At 40.1% G+C, this 17,143-nt stretch overlaps 2 protein-coding genes across 3 annotated transcripts; one reads left to right on the forward strand and one right to left on the reverse strand.

The window, feature by feature from the left end:
- The first annotated feature begins 6,537 nt into the window (after positions 1–6,537).
- On the forward strand, positions 6,538–8,926 carry LOC126797815 (gibberellin receptor GID1C-like). Its single transcript, XM_050524543.1, has 2 exons — positions 6,538–6,850; positions 7,376–8,926. The coding sequence occupies exons 1-2, from the start codon at positions 6,800–6,802 to the stop codon at positions 8,381–8,383; spliced, it is 1,059 nt and encodes a 352-aa protein (XP_050380500.1). The 5' UTR covers positions 6,538–6,799; the 3' UTR covers positions 8,384–8,926.
- Positions 8,927–13,197: 4,271 nt separating this feature from the next.
- On the reverse strand, positions 13,198–16,281 carry LOC126799251 (uncharacterized). Of its 2 annotated transcripts, none has more exons than XM_050526415.1 (2): positions 14,327–16,281; positions 13,198–13,520 (listed from the first exon to the last, which is right to left on the reverse strand). In XM_050526415.1, exon 1 carries the CDS (start codon positions 16,205–16,207, stop codon positions 14,339–14,341), a length of 1,869 nt encoding a protein of 622 aa, XP_050382372.1. In that variant the 5' UTR covers positions 16,208–16,281; the 3' UTR covers positions 13,198–13,520; positions 14,327–14,338. The 2 variants fall into 2 exon arrangements, with proteins under 2 accessions (XP_050382372.1, XP_050382373.1); XM_050526416.1 differs by having other exon boundaries at positions 13,199–13,455.
- Positions 16,282–17,143: the final 862 nt, after the last annotated feature.

A 17,143-nucleotide genomic window follows, 5' to 3' on the forward strand; every position in this document is an offset into this window, starting at 1 on the left:
CGTGTTTGTGAATGTAATTGAGAGGGTAGTGGGGTTCTTATATATAGGAGCAGACGCTGTGCGGTGATTGGTTGATAAGGCGGGCACGCGGATCGCCAACGTGGCAGCTCGAGGGTTTGGAATTCGCGGGAATCGAAATTTTTTGGTTTTTTTTTTTCGTTTAAAGCGGGCATGTAATAGGCGCGCAACTTTTTTAGTTTTAATAGGCCTAATTAATATTGGGCTTTTACATAAAGGGTGGAAGTTGGGCTTTCTCTTATTGGACATTATTTGGGCTGGTCTGACATTCGGTCCAAACCCATACAAATCCTACAACTACGCATTTGGGTGTGCTACATCCACCAGTGAAACTAAAAATATACGGGTTACGCTGATCGGTTTTCCATCATTTATGTATATTTACATTAAACAATGATTGAACATAAACTATTTTGTTAGTTATCTGGGTGATATAAACAAAACTGTCATAACCCCCTTCAAAATCATTTTGATATTTAATGTAACTAAAGATTTATAATCGATTGAAGAGAGAACAAAATTGTGCTCAACTTTTTTTTCACATGAATGACCAATCTTTTCAATGGAGCTTATAATTTGGCCTCCCACTGCTAAAGACTGAAGAGAATGTACTATATATACTCCTATCTTCCCCACAAGACAGAACACTGCGACTATGGAATCTTTGAGCTGCATCAAATGACGTGGTTCACATGGAACTTGGCCAATTTTCACCCCAGCATAGTTGATTAGACTATACAACATCCTAGGAGCCCTTTGAGTTGACTGAGAAGAGATGGAATCCATATTTATTGTCGATTTTCCCCTCATCATCATGCTTCATTGCTTCTATTAGTCTCCCATGTGAGAATGGTTAGGCTCCCACAAGGCCACAACAATGAGACAACCTAACTCTTGTCCAGCAGCACCAACAACCAAAACAAATGCCATAAGATCCATAACGGTAAAATAAAAATCACATAATAATAATGCGGATTTAAAAAGACTTAAAAAAGTAATAAGATTGACAGTTGTAAAATGATAGATTATTGTACTGAATTTGATTTTTAAATGTGGTGTATGATGACATTGGGCTAAGAATGATAGTGGCATATGATGTCATCACACTACGAATTATTTTATCAAAAAAATAAAAAATACGTGATTTAACACGGTATATATAGATATCGTAATGTTTTTGACACGTAGTTTAAACAATTCTCGAGCATTTATTTTTATGTATGTTCGAGTTAACTCATGTGATCTTTATACAACCAATCAAATCGCGGTGAAACTCATTCAAACATGCTTCACATGAATTACATATCCAAGTAGTGGTTGAGTTGGAAAACTCAATTGTCGAAGTGTTGAGACTTATGCACGGTAGCCAAGAACACTCTGTTTGAGTTAATTTATGTGGCTTGGTGAAGAGAGATTAGTCTTCCGGCTTATTTTTCAGGCTGCCGTTGGGGGATATTTAATGGGGTGAAATTCTCTCAAACCAAAGAAACGAAGGTTATTGTAGTCTTGTTCGCCCCATTTAACATGCATAACCTTCTTCTAATACCAACTAATGTCGAAACTTGCCAACTTAGCATAGTTTCACCTTTGATCATATCAATCGTGTCGCGCCAGAGAAGGTCGAATTGCCATTATTACTGTGGAGAGAGTAAGGTTGATTGGTTGAGAGATGATAGGAGGGCCAAGAAGCTAGCAATGGTGTCCAAAGGGGAGCCAATTGTGCTGGAAAAGAGACAAAAGTGATAGGAGGAAGAAGGGTGGTGGTGTACTGGTGTTAAGAGTCCTGGGCCATCCATACATAAGCAAAGAAAGAAAGAAGATGCCCAAGTAAAGGTTAACTGTGAGGGAGGGGGATATGGTATTTTGCTTTCAAAAAACTTCGTTTGCATTTGGTAGAAGAAATGATCACCCACAAGAATCCAAGAGCTGTTCCTAATTGTTGACCTCACAGTTACACCAATCAACCAATGCTTCCAAACCCACTGGGGTTCCAATAATAATAGTGAAAGTAGACCATTGATAGTGAAGTTCAAGGACAATGACTTCTGACTTGAGAGAACCAAATGCCAAGTGCTCATTCATTTGGTTGCTTCATGGCTACAGTTATCTTCACTGTATACCTCTGCATGCATTAGGCCCGTAGCTTCCTACCTCTTTCAAAAGCAATGAAATTGTAGAGTACCATAGTAGCTCAAGTAAATAATTGACACTGTCACCCTGTCTAGATTCAAAGCTTCTCTTTAATACTACTAAAATATTCTAGTTTCAAAATCAGTAGCATTATGTGAAGCTCACCAAATAACGGTTTAAAGTTTCAATACTTCGGAACATTCACATCAAAATTGTGTGCACCCGAGTTGTTTTTCTTAGGAGTAAATCGAACAGCTTCATGTTTCGTTTTAATGTTGTTTGCTTTCTTTGAGACATTTTAGTTTACGTGCATTGTTTTCTTTGAGACAATTTATCAAACATTTTACGTGCATTGTTTTCTTTATAATCACTCTCCAACTGGGCCATTCTAGTGAGATATCATTTTTTTTAGTTTAAAAAATGGATATGTCATTTGATTATCTTTTTGACTACATTTCAACATCTTCACCGTTCAACTTTTATGGTTTAATATGTAGATCATCCATGTAAAATTTCAGTCAAATTAGAGGTGTTTAAGACATTCAAAACTGGAATTTAAACGTATAAACATGAATGGTTCAAGTTTGACATATTTGGTGCGTCCATTGCTTTCGCCAAATTTGATATTTTAACAATCATCATTTTGGCTAAAATTTTACATGCGTTATTTACATATTAGACTCTAAAAATTGAACGGTAGAGACGTAAAATATAATCAAAAAGTTGGAGAATGAACTATCAATTTAAAATACTCAAAAAATGGATCCCTAAGCGCCTCCACTCTCCAAACTCTAAGTTTCCTGCATCCCTAACACCCACTTCACATGTACCCTATAAAGGGGATGACAAAAGAAAACCAATCAACCTTATCGGCTTCAGTCCAGAGTCGACGTGTTATTTACTAGATGAGTAGATGGTCTTCACTTTAGAGTTATTTTGAGGCATTTCGCTGAACAACTTACATGCATTACTCCCTCATCGCTCTCCAAACTCTATCTTTGGTTCATCACCCAACCCCCACTTACACGCACTCTGCGACCATGACAAACCAAAACTGATCAACCTTATCGACTTGAATTGAATGATGCGGGGTGGGCAAAAGTTAGATATAGTTTTGCAAAAGAAACACACATACATGTGTTTGGTTTTTGTGACATGAGAAAAACACAATGAAAGTTGAACGAGCCCGTTGCTGCAAGAGGAAAGAAGATGGCACAGCTGCACATGTATAGTAGTCAGTTTCTTCCAGGCAATGGCAATAAGATTAGTTCCATATGCATATGCATATGCCACTGTCTCATCAAGTTCCTGGCCATATGTTAAGTTTTTTGGAGCTTTTTTCATTCATTTCTGTGCAAATGCTTCCTGCCCAACTTTTTGGCCAAAACTTTGTATTACTATCTCCAAGATAAAAGGCATTCAATCATGCATACTAGTAATATCGACTCGGGTTTCATAAGATCTGTGAAGTTGTATTTATTTGGATGAGACTGTTGCCGGAATGTGCGATTTTTTAGAAGCTCTCAGGTTGCCCTATTTCTTACTACACGAGAAATGCTAAAAGAGGATAGCATGTGAATTGGATTAATTGTGGAAGCTTATATTTTGTTTTGAATAAGACGTGGGTTTAGCTAAGCTTAGCTTGATATAGATGGCTGATGAGTGATGACAAAGACTAACTGTGATCTGTTGTTAAAATGGAATGGAATTTTGAAGATGGAATACTTAAAAAAAAAAAAAACCAGTTTTGGTGCAAGGGTGAACTGCTGATGCACAGATGATGTAATTGTATGCTCTAAAATAAGCAATTTTTCTTGACCCTTTCCATTTACTTCTCTCAAGCTCCAATTTTATATTTGCCTATTATTTTCCAAAACTTAGCATAGTAGCTTAGCTAAATTTAGCCCATGTTAAGAAAACTATTACACTAGCCCACCCTGCTAGATGTTCTCATCCCGGTGAGTTCTCCGTTCAAGAGACGTCTGCCTTCATCCATTACGTTTTCTTTTTAAATCTTTGTAATGAATTATCTCTTGCTCGGGGTACTGGCTCCACGTCTTCTCCGTTCCTTTTGCAAAAGTTCTAATTTAAGTAACACGGATACGGACAGTGTCCGTATTTGACATAATACGATATACGGACACGATAAATTAAATTTTGTTTAACACATACACATAATGAAAATGTTAAATTAAATATTAATTTTAATGTATATTGTATATATACTTATCTAATTTGTTCTTGGCCAATTTGAGGAAGAATAAACAGAGCCATTAGAACTCCTTTTAATTATCTTGTACGATTGAGATTAAAACAAGTTACTAATACACACCATTGCTAACATATACCTTCACGCACATGATTCTTTCTAACCATAATTATCTCCCACAATCCCACTGGCCTCCACTTCTTCTCTAGGATAGAAACTTTGATATCATCACTCCGCCTCATCGGAAAGCTTTTATCCCTATCACCACCATACCCAACCATGTTAATTCACCTTCTTCCAAGCCTGACGCTGCAAATCTTCGGCATATGCAGATCGTCATCCTACTTTCCCATCGTCGCCACCATAGAAGGCCGAGGCTGAGGTCAATAGCGATTTTAATCTCCTTGTTCGATCGGCCGCCGCCATCATAAGCTTGGTCTACAGCTTTGGTTCCAACGTTCGATCCGTTCTTGATGTCGGCTCGTTTTGATCAAAAAGGTACATTCGTTTTGATAGGAATTGTGGAAGTGATTTGAATTCGATGCATGTTGTTTGTTAATTAAAGCATATGATTGATTTGTTGCTTCATTTTGATCGGATTCGGCTTCGTTTTGCTTCGATCTCTGGAAAGCTAGACGTCATAGTAGCTAAATCACATGTCCCTTTAAGGACACGATCGTGTCCAATTACCAATTCGTGTGTCTGAACCGTGTCCGGATATCAGTTTGTGTGTCCGAGCGTATTCTTGCGTGTCCGTGTCCGTATTCGTGTCGGACACGCAATACGTGACTCTGATGCCGTGTCTGTGCTACTTAGGTTCTAATGCTAGTGGGAGCTAAGACTTCCTGAACATTAAAACCAAAAACTATTAGGTAGGCTAGGTAGTTAACCCATCTCATTTTATGGATCATAAGGATTCAAAAACATTTCCAAGGAAATACTTACGCATCACAGAGATAACCCAAATACGTGATTAAGTGAGTAACATCTCGAATAAATTCGATTTTTCAATCAACAGATCCATTACTATCACAACTCATAGATTTCACAACATATTTGATCCTCTAACCAAATCGATCAAACACAACAATTAAAAAACTGAAAATAGAGTTACATTATAGGAATATGCAAATAAATTACATCTATGAGAAATTTTAAAGCTAGAATATCGGTAACGCACGCCTAGCGATCAGGTTATCTAACTTGGACTATAATTAGTCATTTATTTTTTAGTAGACTAGGTATTCAACATTTGAGGTTCTAAACAGATAGTATATAATTAACTATCCGAAAATTATGCGACGAGAACCTAATTATGAACAGTTTAGCACCATTCATGACGCTTGTTGCATCGAGCAATACAAGAAACAAGTTGTCCATCTTTATCATGCACACCACATGTCTATCACCTTAAATAAATGTCAAATGTTTTTTATAATATTATAGTTATAAATTTGTTAAGAAAAATGACACTTAATATTTACTGATGATGGTAGACATGAGATATGTATGATATGGGTGGTGATAAATTTGCTTAGAGCAATACAGGTATGACCACTCCCTAAACTCATTATCGTTTAAGCCGTACAATATTAATGATTATCAAGATGACAATTGGTATCCTTCCAAAAAATATCTCGTCTCACTATAATGACAATACCGTAAATAAATCCCACCCAACATGGACAAACTCGAGATTTCCCACCAAGTACTTCACACGTGCTTTTTCTTACACCGCAAGCGCCCTCTAAACCTTTCTATTTTAATTCCAATTTCCAACTAATTAACCACCCCCCCAATTAATTCATTAACCCAAAAATTTAATTTTCCTTTTAAAGATCAGGTGGGCCCCACCCCACCGTGGCTCTTTCGGCCGCTCACTTTGTCCCTTTCCCCTCTCTAACCCCACCTCACGCCCCAGCTCACGTTAGCCAAGACCCACCATATTCTGCTAACCTGCGCCTGTTATGGTTCTCCTTTTATCAAGTTTAGTGAAAACGGAACCCCGGAGATTATGGGTTAATCTAGTATACATCAATGTATGCTATACATCACACATCTAACGGTTGATAACAGATATTATTTTTTAAACCTCACTCATAAAATAATATCGACCGTCGAATGTGAGATGTATAGCATACATTGATGTATACTAGAATTTTCCGGAGGTTAAGGGGGTGTTTGGGTTTTAAAGAAAGCTTTATTTGGATGGGACCAATGGGGTTAACAAAGTACGATCCTTCTGTGGGAGATTTTCGTGTTTAAATACATGCTCAGCTCAACTTAGGTTGGTGTTGCTGTTTTCAAACTATCTCAACCCTTTTCTCAACTCACTTCTCTCTCAGAGAGGATCTAACTCACTCTCTGATTCTCTTCTTCTTCTTCTTCCTAAGCTTACTCTGTGTTTTGTGCTAACGTGTGTGTGTTGTTCTCTGAGTCACAATGAGTGATGGTAATGACTCTAATGAGGACCCTGATCTTACTGACTCCAAGGTACGTATGCCCATTTCATCTTTGACTTTGTGTTTCTTCTTCTTCTTCTTCTTCTTCTTCTTCTTCTTCTTCTTCTTTCCCATTTGACTATATTGGTTGAGCTTTTGGGTCTTCTTTGTTTGTTTTGCTTGGTGGGTTGTTTGTGTTATGTGAGTTTGTTCTTGTTTTGAGTTGGATTTTGAGCTGTTTTGGGTTCTGGTTCACAAGTTTGGAGATTTGTCTGATTGGAGTTGGAGTTCAATTCTTCAAGAAGAGGAATGTTTTACTTAAAGTTTTGATAAAGGGGTTTGGGTTTTGTGTAGTGTCAGCTCCTTTGCTTTGTGGAAATGCATAGAATGTTGTTTTGTGTTTTGTTTTGGGTGACTGTATATACAATGCCGTAGATCATAGCAAGATGTTTTTTTTTTCATTAATGAGTTTAGTTAGTGGGATTGGGTTGTGGTTCTTGATTTTTGGTCATAGTTAGTTCTATTGGAAATGTGAGATGAACACATCTGTTTTTGGGATTTTGTGCTTGTGTTACAGATGGTGGTTCCTTTGAACACTTGGGTCCTGATCTCCAACTTCAAGCTGTCCTACAACCTGCTCCGTCGTCCTGACGGGACCTTCAACCGCCACTTGGCAGAGTTCCTTGACCGGAAAGTGGCAGCCAATGCAACTCCAGTGAATGGTGTCATCTCATTTGATGTCATCATTGACAGAGAAATTGGCTTACTGACTCGAGTCTATCGACCCGCAAGTGCTGATGCGCCACAGTCACAGCTGCTGACCATCCTCGATCTCCAGAGGCCTATTGGGGATGAAGTTGTTCCTGTCATAATCTTCTTCCATGGTGGAAGCTTTGCTCACTCCTCTGCCAACAGTGGCATATATGACATTCTGTGCCGCAGGCTAGTCGCCAATTGCAAGGCTGTTGTGGTCTCAGTGAACTATCGCCGATCACCGGAGTACCGATTTCCATGTGCCTATGATGATGGATGGACTACCCTGAAGTGGGTGAACTCTCGGTCCTGGCTCAAAAGTACTAAGGACTCCAAAGCTCACATTTATCTGGCCGGTGATAGCTCCGGTGGGAACATTGTGCACAATGTTGCTTTGAGGGCAGCGGAATCCGACATGGATGTGGTGGGCAACATACTACTCAATCCAATGTTTGGTGGGCTAGAGAGAACTGAAGCTGAGACTCGCCTGGATGGCAAGTACTTTGTCACTATCCAAGACCGGGACTGGTACTGGAGAGCTTTTCTTCCTGAAGGAGAAGACAGGGACCATTATGCATGCAATCCATTTGGCCCAAGGGGTATAAACCTTAAAGATGTCAAGTTCCCAAAGAGCCTTGTGGTGGTGGCTGGTTTAGACCTTGTTCAGGACTGGCAGCTTGCTTATGCTAGAGGACTCGAGAATGCCGGCCAGGACGTCAAGCTTCTATATCTGAAGGATGCCACCATTGGTTTCTACCTGCTGCCAAACAATGAGCATTTCTACACCGTCATGAATGAGATGAGCAGCTTTGTTCGTTCTGATTGTGAATAGGCTTGACTTAATCAACTATATAACGTAATTTAGACGTGCCCTCCCTAAAGGAGGGTTTGTTTGCAGCTTGTAAGATTGTGTAGCTATGCTATAGTATTCACTGTTATATTCATAATTGTGGCGCTTATGATCCTGGCGCTTATGATCCTGCTGGCTGTTCTTGGTTTGAGGAGAAGGATCGTTTGCTCGTTCCGGTGGACATCAAGGTATCTGCAAAATGGGGGGTTTTTTGGTTGGATAAAGCTTTGCAGAGTTGCAGGCAGAAGGATCTACTTAACTATGTTTAGCAGCCCCACTGATTTGGAATTTCACACTCCAGCTTCTGGTGGATGATCAATGACTAGCTAGTGTTCTTTATGTATATCTAATTAGAGGGCGTAGATGCCTCGATGGGGAAGCTTTAAGCTTCCATGGTATGATGATGCTGTAATGTTTATAATCTGTTCTAGATTATCTATATGAACTGCGTGTATTAGCGGGTGCTGTTGTAATAAACAATCTGTTGTTGTTCATGTGTTATTGATTAATTGCATTAGTTTCTTATGCCTAATCCTTCATATTAAAGAAGCTTAAATGGTTGTTGCCTCATTAGTTTCATCCTCAAGATCTGGTAGGTTAATGCTTGATTGGAATACAGGTCTGAAATAGATTGACTATGCAGGTTACTGCTTGAAGTCTATTAGAATTTCTATGCTCAAGTCTTACTACAGATTGAAATGTGACTTGAGATTAATATATGCATAAGATGTAAAAGGTGGATGGTGGAGTTAGAATATGGTTCTTCAACAAGTAGTGACCTGGGTCTAGCATAAAAAGAGGGGAAGGGAACAAGTGACTATTGGACAAGCTTTACAAGCACTGAAATACTATTAGAACATAAACAACTGGACTATAGTTTAAGCTATAATGCATAGAATCGAGTGCGGGTACGTGGAAACGAAGTGTTTGGAAACGCGGAAGCGATTTTTTTCAAAAATTAAGAAAGCGGCTGCGTTTTAGAAACGTCAAAATAATAAATATATATTATATACTATTTTTATCTTTTATTTTTAAATTATTTTATCCAGTTTTAAAATAACTTGATAACTATTAATAACTTCTTTTCTAAACCATGATTATCCTTGGTTATAGCAATATTAAAGCTTCCTTTCAAAATTCAAACAAAAAAAGGTCTAGTATAGTGTGAAGATATTGGCCACGTGCAAGTCAAAGAGACATCACTAGATGAAATTGAATAAAAAAAAGGTTAGTCTTCTCTCTGTCTCTTCAAGATTTTCTTCATATCTCTCCCAAACTCTTTCTCTTTTCTATGACACATTAGATCAATTGATGTTATTCATCTTTAACCGCTTGAAGAAATTGAAAGAAGATGAGACGAGAAGAATAGACTCAAGACATTGATTGATGAAATAGAGAAAGAGAAGGAATCGCGCTTCCAATTTGGAAGCCAACGCTTCCGCCGCGCTTCCAATTAGGAAGCCAACGCTTCCGCCGCGCTTCCAATTAGGAAGCCAACGCTTCCACCGCGCTTCCAATTAGGAAGCCAACGCTTCCACCACGCTTCCAGTTTGGAAGCCAACGCTTCTGCCGCGCTCCCAAACCCTCCTTTTATGGAATCGCTCTTCCGTCGCACTACCCCGCGCTTCTGCTTCCGAAGCGGGAATCGGTCGTCAAGGCAAGCTTCCGTGCTATGTAGAGTTTAAGTGACATTCAACCTAAGCATCTGCATACCCATATGCTTTTGAAATAGGGTAAAATGTGGAGCAAGATGTGCGTTATTATTATTTTTCAAGAAGGATAAACTAACAAAAGCTAAAGCTAAGCTCTCATTTTGCTACCCCCCCTAAACACAAGAAAGTTGGTCGAACTCGGAGCGCCGCTAGCTAGTTCAAACATTGCCCCTTCTTACCGTCCGGCGGTGAGTCGGGTGACGTTGTCGTCGGACGAGACGCAATTTGATCCTTGATTTAGTTGTTGTTTAAGGGATTTAGAGGCGATGGGAGGAAGGTCATGGTTGTTGGGGTCGGGTTCTCTTCAAGTTGGCTGGGTAAGGGAGTGTAGCGGCGACGACGAGATCGTCAAGAGTTCAGAGTTGGCGGTGATTTTTCCAGAGGCGCAATGAAGAGGTGAAGTCGGTTCGACTTGGGATGGTTTTGTTTGGAATGGTGGAGATTCCTTGCGTAACGGTGTGGGAGGAAGGACTTTTGTGGCAAGCCCGCGAAAGGGATGGAGTGGTCCGATGGTGGTTGATCTAGATTGGGGGCGACCCTGATAATGGCTTGTTTTGATCTCTCTGGAGTGGTTGTAGCCGGTCCCGATTTGGTCTCCTGTTTTGTTTTTTCTTTTTCTGGTCCTAGTCATGCTAAAATGGCACGGTGTTGGTTGGTTGCTTGGTGATACTAGTGCTACTAAGAATTTTTGATCTCAAGTGTCAGGTGTACAGGACGGTGATCAGTCAGTCTGATATGGGATTTCCTGATTTGGCTTGGGTTTGTCTTTTGGTGGGTTTTGTATTTGCTTAGGTAATTGATCAGCGGTGGCATATATTAGCGACATTGATGGTGTTTTGGGACACTGATGGGTTGGTTGATTGATGATTGTATTCATATCCCCTCGTAAGCAATTTATGGGCAAGTGAGGGACTGAGTAGGCGATAGTAATGAGATGTTGGAAGGAGATAGTGTCAATAATAGGGGTGATTGTGGTTTATGTAGTCTCAAGTTTGAGAGGTCAGCATTTCAAGTTGGTCGGTTCCATTCATAGCTAATGTCGACTAAGTCGATCAAAAGCTGATCATGAGGACTTTGGGTGGCGTAATATCAGGGTTGGAGGAGAGGTATCAAGGTTGCTTTGGCTCTACACATTGGTTGTCTTGAGTCGCCTACAATATTATCTGCTATAGTTGTGTCCATTTTAGTTCTAGTTAGTCTATGAGTTTGTAGTCGGTATTTTACAATATCTGAGGGTGATTCACAATCATCTTTCGATCTTGTACATATGTCTTGTTAGTTAGTCTTGTGTCAGTTTGAGTTGGATTGTTGCCCCATTAGTGTCAGTATGGACTTTCAGTTTGAAGTTCAGTGTGAGCTACTTATTGGCTCCAAAATCAGTGCAATTTCATTGTTAATGAAGTTCTTATTTGATTAAAAAAAAACAAGTTCTTTTTCCTATGAATAATGAAGCAGATCAAATCGTATCTTTGTCCCTCCACGGCCATGATTGTCTAACATGAAATCCTAAACCACATAAAACTCGGAGAATAGCGCATCTCGTATTACTATTATAAACAACCAAAATACGAATTTCAATAAGATTATATACATCTATAAATGTCTATTTCGCTTTAATAATCTAGCAACGTTTTAACTAGATAATCAAGACCAAATTAAGTCATTTTTGTCATTGAACAACTAAGAAATATGTGATTTAATGATCTAACGTCGTCATAAGAAGTGACCTGAATGAGATTTTTCACTCGGATTTCACTAATTGTCTACATTACTAAATGATTCAAGTGTTTAGTGATGGAGACCGAGTTAGGTCATCTTTGTCACTTCATGAAAGTAACCTTGTCCTTCCTCCCAAAACTGAAGACAAGAGCTTTTCTTCGGTGGAATGGAAATGCAAGAATTGCCTTGGTTCTAAAGGAAAAGTCCCAGTCCCAATACATTAGTGGTGGTTGGCATTTGGGGTTGTATTTTCATTTCATATTTTCAGGGGCCACATAGAATCAAACAAAGGGTCTAATCTTATATGGGGTAGTGCCTTTCACAATGATATAAAAACTAGTACAATGGTAAGCCACAGCTAAGCTTCTGAGGATGACATGACAACGCATTGTCTTCATGAAAGAAATTCTCATATTAAGAAAAGTTTGTGCACAACAAACAAGCCCTGTAATTAGTTATTTAGTTTGATTAAAGCAATTGGATTGGATTTTATTTAGAATTGATGGCTAAAAGCTCTGAAAAGAGACCCAAATTAAAGGTGGTACAAGGATTATGATTATACTTTTGCTAAATCTGGGTAGTTTATTACTAGGGACAAACTTAATGAGGTTTGCGCAATCGTCATCTGCAATGAATTGGATTGATATCAGTGGCCAGAAGCCTAATGCTTACATGAGCAAACGGTCTGTTTTTTGAGCAAGAATCACAGCGTTACCTTACCTTCACCTTGTGATCGGGATGAGGTCTTGATGATCAAAAACAGTCAATTGAAACGCGTTCTCCGACTGGGGAAGTTCTTTTTAAATCTGAAGCTCTAGATTACTACATGATTCTCTGATTTCTGTCACCACTCAAATCATAGTATCCCTGACGACTAGTATCGCACTTACAACGAAACAATCATATTTTGCGAGTATATGAAAATAATATACTCGTATCTAAGAATAAAAACATACAAATATAATATATTTAATTGGAGCGTTCTAGTCTTCTATAGATGGTTAATTAACTTTGTTTGTATTTAAGGGTGGTTAGATGGTACAATGAAGCTAACTGGTTAGCTCTAGAGCCTTTATTTATCGGTAGATTCTCAGAAACTTTGTTAAAGATATCGTGATCAACGTTAACAAAATATAAAGGGCCTCGCTATAAGCTGCCATCGTGTTTTTCCTCTTGTCTAACACATGAATCGCTTAGATTTGCAGAATGAACAATTGAGTTTTCCAACAAGAGGAAATCTAATCACTTAAATTTACAGAATGACCATGTTTCCTCGCCCAAGATGTGTTTGAACAACTGGCTGTTTGAATACTGGAAGCTAATTAAAATAGATATGAAGATCTGCTGCTATATATACCAGTAAGTTCCTCTGTTTAACTTAAATACAAATCTAATTTTACTTCTACTCAACTGCGAGTTCTAACAGATTTCTGGTGTTGGGGCTGAACTAGGTCTCAATCAGATTTCTACATTTCAGTTCATCTCTGTTTGAGAAAAGGGCATCCAGCTTGTTTCTGGGTATGGATTTTGTAACTAGCAAGAGAGCTACTCCAGTTGAAGCATATGTCGAATTGTGCAGAGATAATCGTCCTGATTTCATATTTCATCAATGGATTGTGGCACCTGTTGTTGAAGTTGTTTTTGTCTCAAAACGATGCAAGTACTGGAATGATGAAAGCATACTGACCCTAGAAAAATATGATGACAAAGCATCATAGCAACCATAAACAGTATCTTATTGCCAAAGGAAGAATCTCTACCAACCATAAAAGATTACCTCTATTACTATGCTACAGAAATTCCATTCGTCCAAAAACCAAACTTGACATAAACAAGAAATTCCTAAACCAAGAGCCTGATTTTAAGTTCAAAGCTTCTGCTCATATGGTTGCCTCTTTTTTACTACTCTTTGCTGTTTTAATTTTAAGGCTTCACAAAGACATGGAATTTCCTTTCAATATTTGTTGAGATGAAATTGTCCCATAATGATGCAAGCACAGGAATGATGACAAACATCTTAGAGAACAAACTGACCAAAATTCTAACTACAAGCACTTGATGCCAAAGGAAGAATCTCTACCAATCAAAGAAGGTTTACATAACAAGCATTCGATGACTTTTTTTAACCATTTCAACATCAGAGTCAGAATACTAGAGTACAACTTAAAATAACTAATCTCCCATCTACCAATTTGCATCTTAAACTCGTAACTAAGTCTTTCCTCATATCAGATCAATCCTGATGGAGCAAGAAATTTACGAGTTCTAATCTACAGTTGTTAAATAAAGAACACAAGATAGAGCTTAAGGAAAGACTTAAGCCATGAAGAAAACATATTATAAAAGAGGCGGTAGAAAGGAAGCTAAGGCTGTAAGATAAATGCACATTTATTATCTAGATCAGGGTTCAGAAAGGGCAGACATGTTATCCATGGTGTCATCAAGTAGACCTTGAACAGATAGCAAGGTAGTTGTTATAACAAAATTGACTCACCAATTTAGCCGATCAGCGACCTTTAGCAGCATATGCAACAGAAGCTGCAGCAATTATGGTTGTTGCCGATGACACCAAAGTCCAGAAAGTATTCTTTCTCTTCTGTGCCTGAGCCACGGCGTGCAGAGACTCCACTTGTTGCGTCAGCTCTTCCACCATCTTCTCATTGTTTCTGAAAGCATTCTGTATGGCATCCAACGCCACGGCATATGGCTGAACTTCTTCTCCAAGGTTCTTCTCCTTGATAGCCACTCCCTTCTTCCCTTCAGAATGAGAAGCTAGGAATGCTGCAGTGTTCTTCAACATAGTCAATGCTTGCTTCGAGCTCCTCCCAGCTGCTTCATATTTAACCTTCCAATCATGGATTTCCCTTTGAGCATCAGAAAGGCTCTTCTGCATGATTTCCTTTTCTTTTGATAATGATTCTATGCGACTCTCCATCACTTTATTCATCTCAGTAATTTTATCAATCTCACTCCTCAGTTTAGCCGATAATCGCTCAACTTCTTTAACCTTCTCCTCCCTTTCGGAAACAGTTAGTTTCAAGTCCTCCACCATCTTTATCTGCTCAGCCAAATTTTTCAGAACCTCAGACCTCTCTTTCTTTACAACCTCCAGGGCATCTTCATATTTACTAACTTCAGACAACAACTGTGCTCTCTTCCCCTCTAACTCATTGCGAGAATTCCGCAGAGTAAATATAACATCTCTTTGCTCAGCCACTTGTCTACTCAAGTCAGCAACTTCACCATCGCGGTCGGCCTTTGCCTCCTCAATCTCATTCTTCTTTTGAGTAATTTCCTTGATCTTCTGCTCTTTGCTCTCCAATTCCACAGTAACCATATCCAAAATCGCCTTCTGCGATTGCACTTCCTCATTCAACCTCTCCACACTATCCTCCTTCTCCTTCTTCTCTCTCACCAATGCCCTAATCTCCCCCTCCATCTCCTTTTCCTTCGCCGCAGCCTCACCAACACTCTCCTCCAGCTCCAAAACCCTCTTCTCCAACCCCTCCTTCTCTGCCCTCAAACTCAATCCCACCTTCTTCAACTCCCCCACCTCTTTCTCCAACCTCAAAACCGCCACTTCCCGCCCGCTCCTCGCCGCATCAATCGCCTCCTTCTCCCTCACAATCCTCCCAATCTCCCTCCTCAAATCCGCAACCACACCCTCCATCTCCCCACGCTTCCTCTCCGCCAAATCCCTCTCCCTCATCACTGCCTCAACCGCCCTCTCCTTCTCGCATTTCTCCTCCTCCAACCCCCGGCATTGCTTCCTCACCCTCTCCACTTCCTCCCCCACACACCTCTCCCTCCTCTCCATCTCCACAACCTTCAACCTCAAGCCATTCGCCTCGACAACAAGCCCATCGAAATCCCCCTTCACCGAATCTCTCTCCCTACAAACCCTCCTCACCCTCCCCTTCTCATTCTCAACACTGCCCAAAAGCCTACCCACCTCCCTCCTCAAAACCTCAACCTCCTCCTCCCTCTCCTTCTTCCTCAACTCAATCTCAGCCATCTGGGCCGCCACGAAAACCCCGAAAACACTCTTCTCCAGCTCAAGTCCGCAGCACTCCTCACTCTTTACACCCAGATCAATCTCCAGAGCCTTCTTCTCCTCCCCAAACCTACTCACCTCAGATTCCAAGCCCTCCTTGGCCTTCACCAGAGCCTCCACCTGCTGCCTCCGGTCGAGCGTCTCCTTCAGCAGCAGAGAGTTCAGCGACTTCAGGTTGGCCAGCTTCTCCGACGACACGTCGTCCATGGCGGCGGCGGCGTTGGAGGTGGGTTTGTCGGTGTGGGTGTGGGTGTGGTGGGTGGGTTGTTCTTCTTGTTTAGTGGTGTCCTTGGATTGATGGGTCGCTTTCTTTTTGGCCATTATGTGATGGGAAATATGGGATTTTAGGGATTGGGGATTAGGGTTTTGCTAGGGTTCTTGTGGAGAGAAATGAAGCGTTGGGGATATTAAAGGAAGCGACTTTGTATTTATGAGAACTGAGAGAGTCGTTTTGAATTTCTGGGCGGATGGATTTGATTTTCAAAAATTTTTGGGGCCCAGTAAGGGGCCCAGTAGAGGCCCAGATATTGGAGGGTGTTTTCGGCATTTTCTGTGCGGGAACTTTGGAAATTGGAGTATCTGGGATTGGGTGGTTTCTATTTTTGTTTCTTTTGTTTTTTGTTTTTATATTTATTCACCAACGACTCGTCGTTTCTTTACCGCCCGCCTAGCCTTCTTAGTCGCCCGCCTAGTGACCGCCTAGCTGGTTTATATATGGACATGCTGCATATGATGGAGCGCAATGATATTCAACTTGGTCTTGGACATGTATTTGGAGTTGGATAATCTTATTCATCTGTAACATTCACTTGACTCTCGGAGACTGCAGCTACTCCAGGTCGATTCCTCATGGCAGCGGTGGCTCCTTGGATTCTGATACACTATGGGTTTGCTGGTGACTGCTTGCCTTGTAGTCCTAGAAGGTAGCGCACCATTGTTAACTTTTTATACCGGTATACACATCTGTTTACTGTATGTGACATGTTACATTGTTACATTTTATGCATCTGTCTCAGATACAAAACCAGATATTAGTGGAAACCCTGGGTTTGGACAACCAACTGCACTAGATGTATGAATCTCCATCGTAAAATCACTTCATGAAGTACAAACTACCCAGATTTGGTGCAGTTGGACAACCAACTTGGTTATACAGAAAGCAAAAGGAACTTAATTTTTCACTGGTGACTATCCTAGATATAAAACCGGATGAGTGATATTGATTTTCTAGCATGAAGTGTACATTGTTGGGGGAGA

This window comes from Argentina anserina, chromosome 6 (genome assembly GCF_933775445.1).
Source record: "Argentina anserina chromosome 6, drPotAnse1.1, whole genome shotgun sequence".
NCBI lineage: Eukaryota > Viridiplantae > Streptophyta > Magnoliopsida > Rosales > Rosaceae > Argentina > Argentina anserina.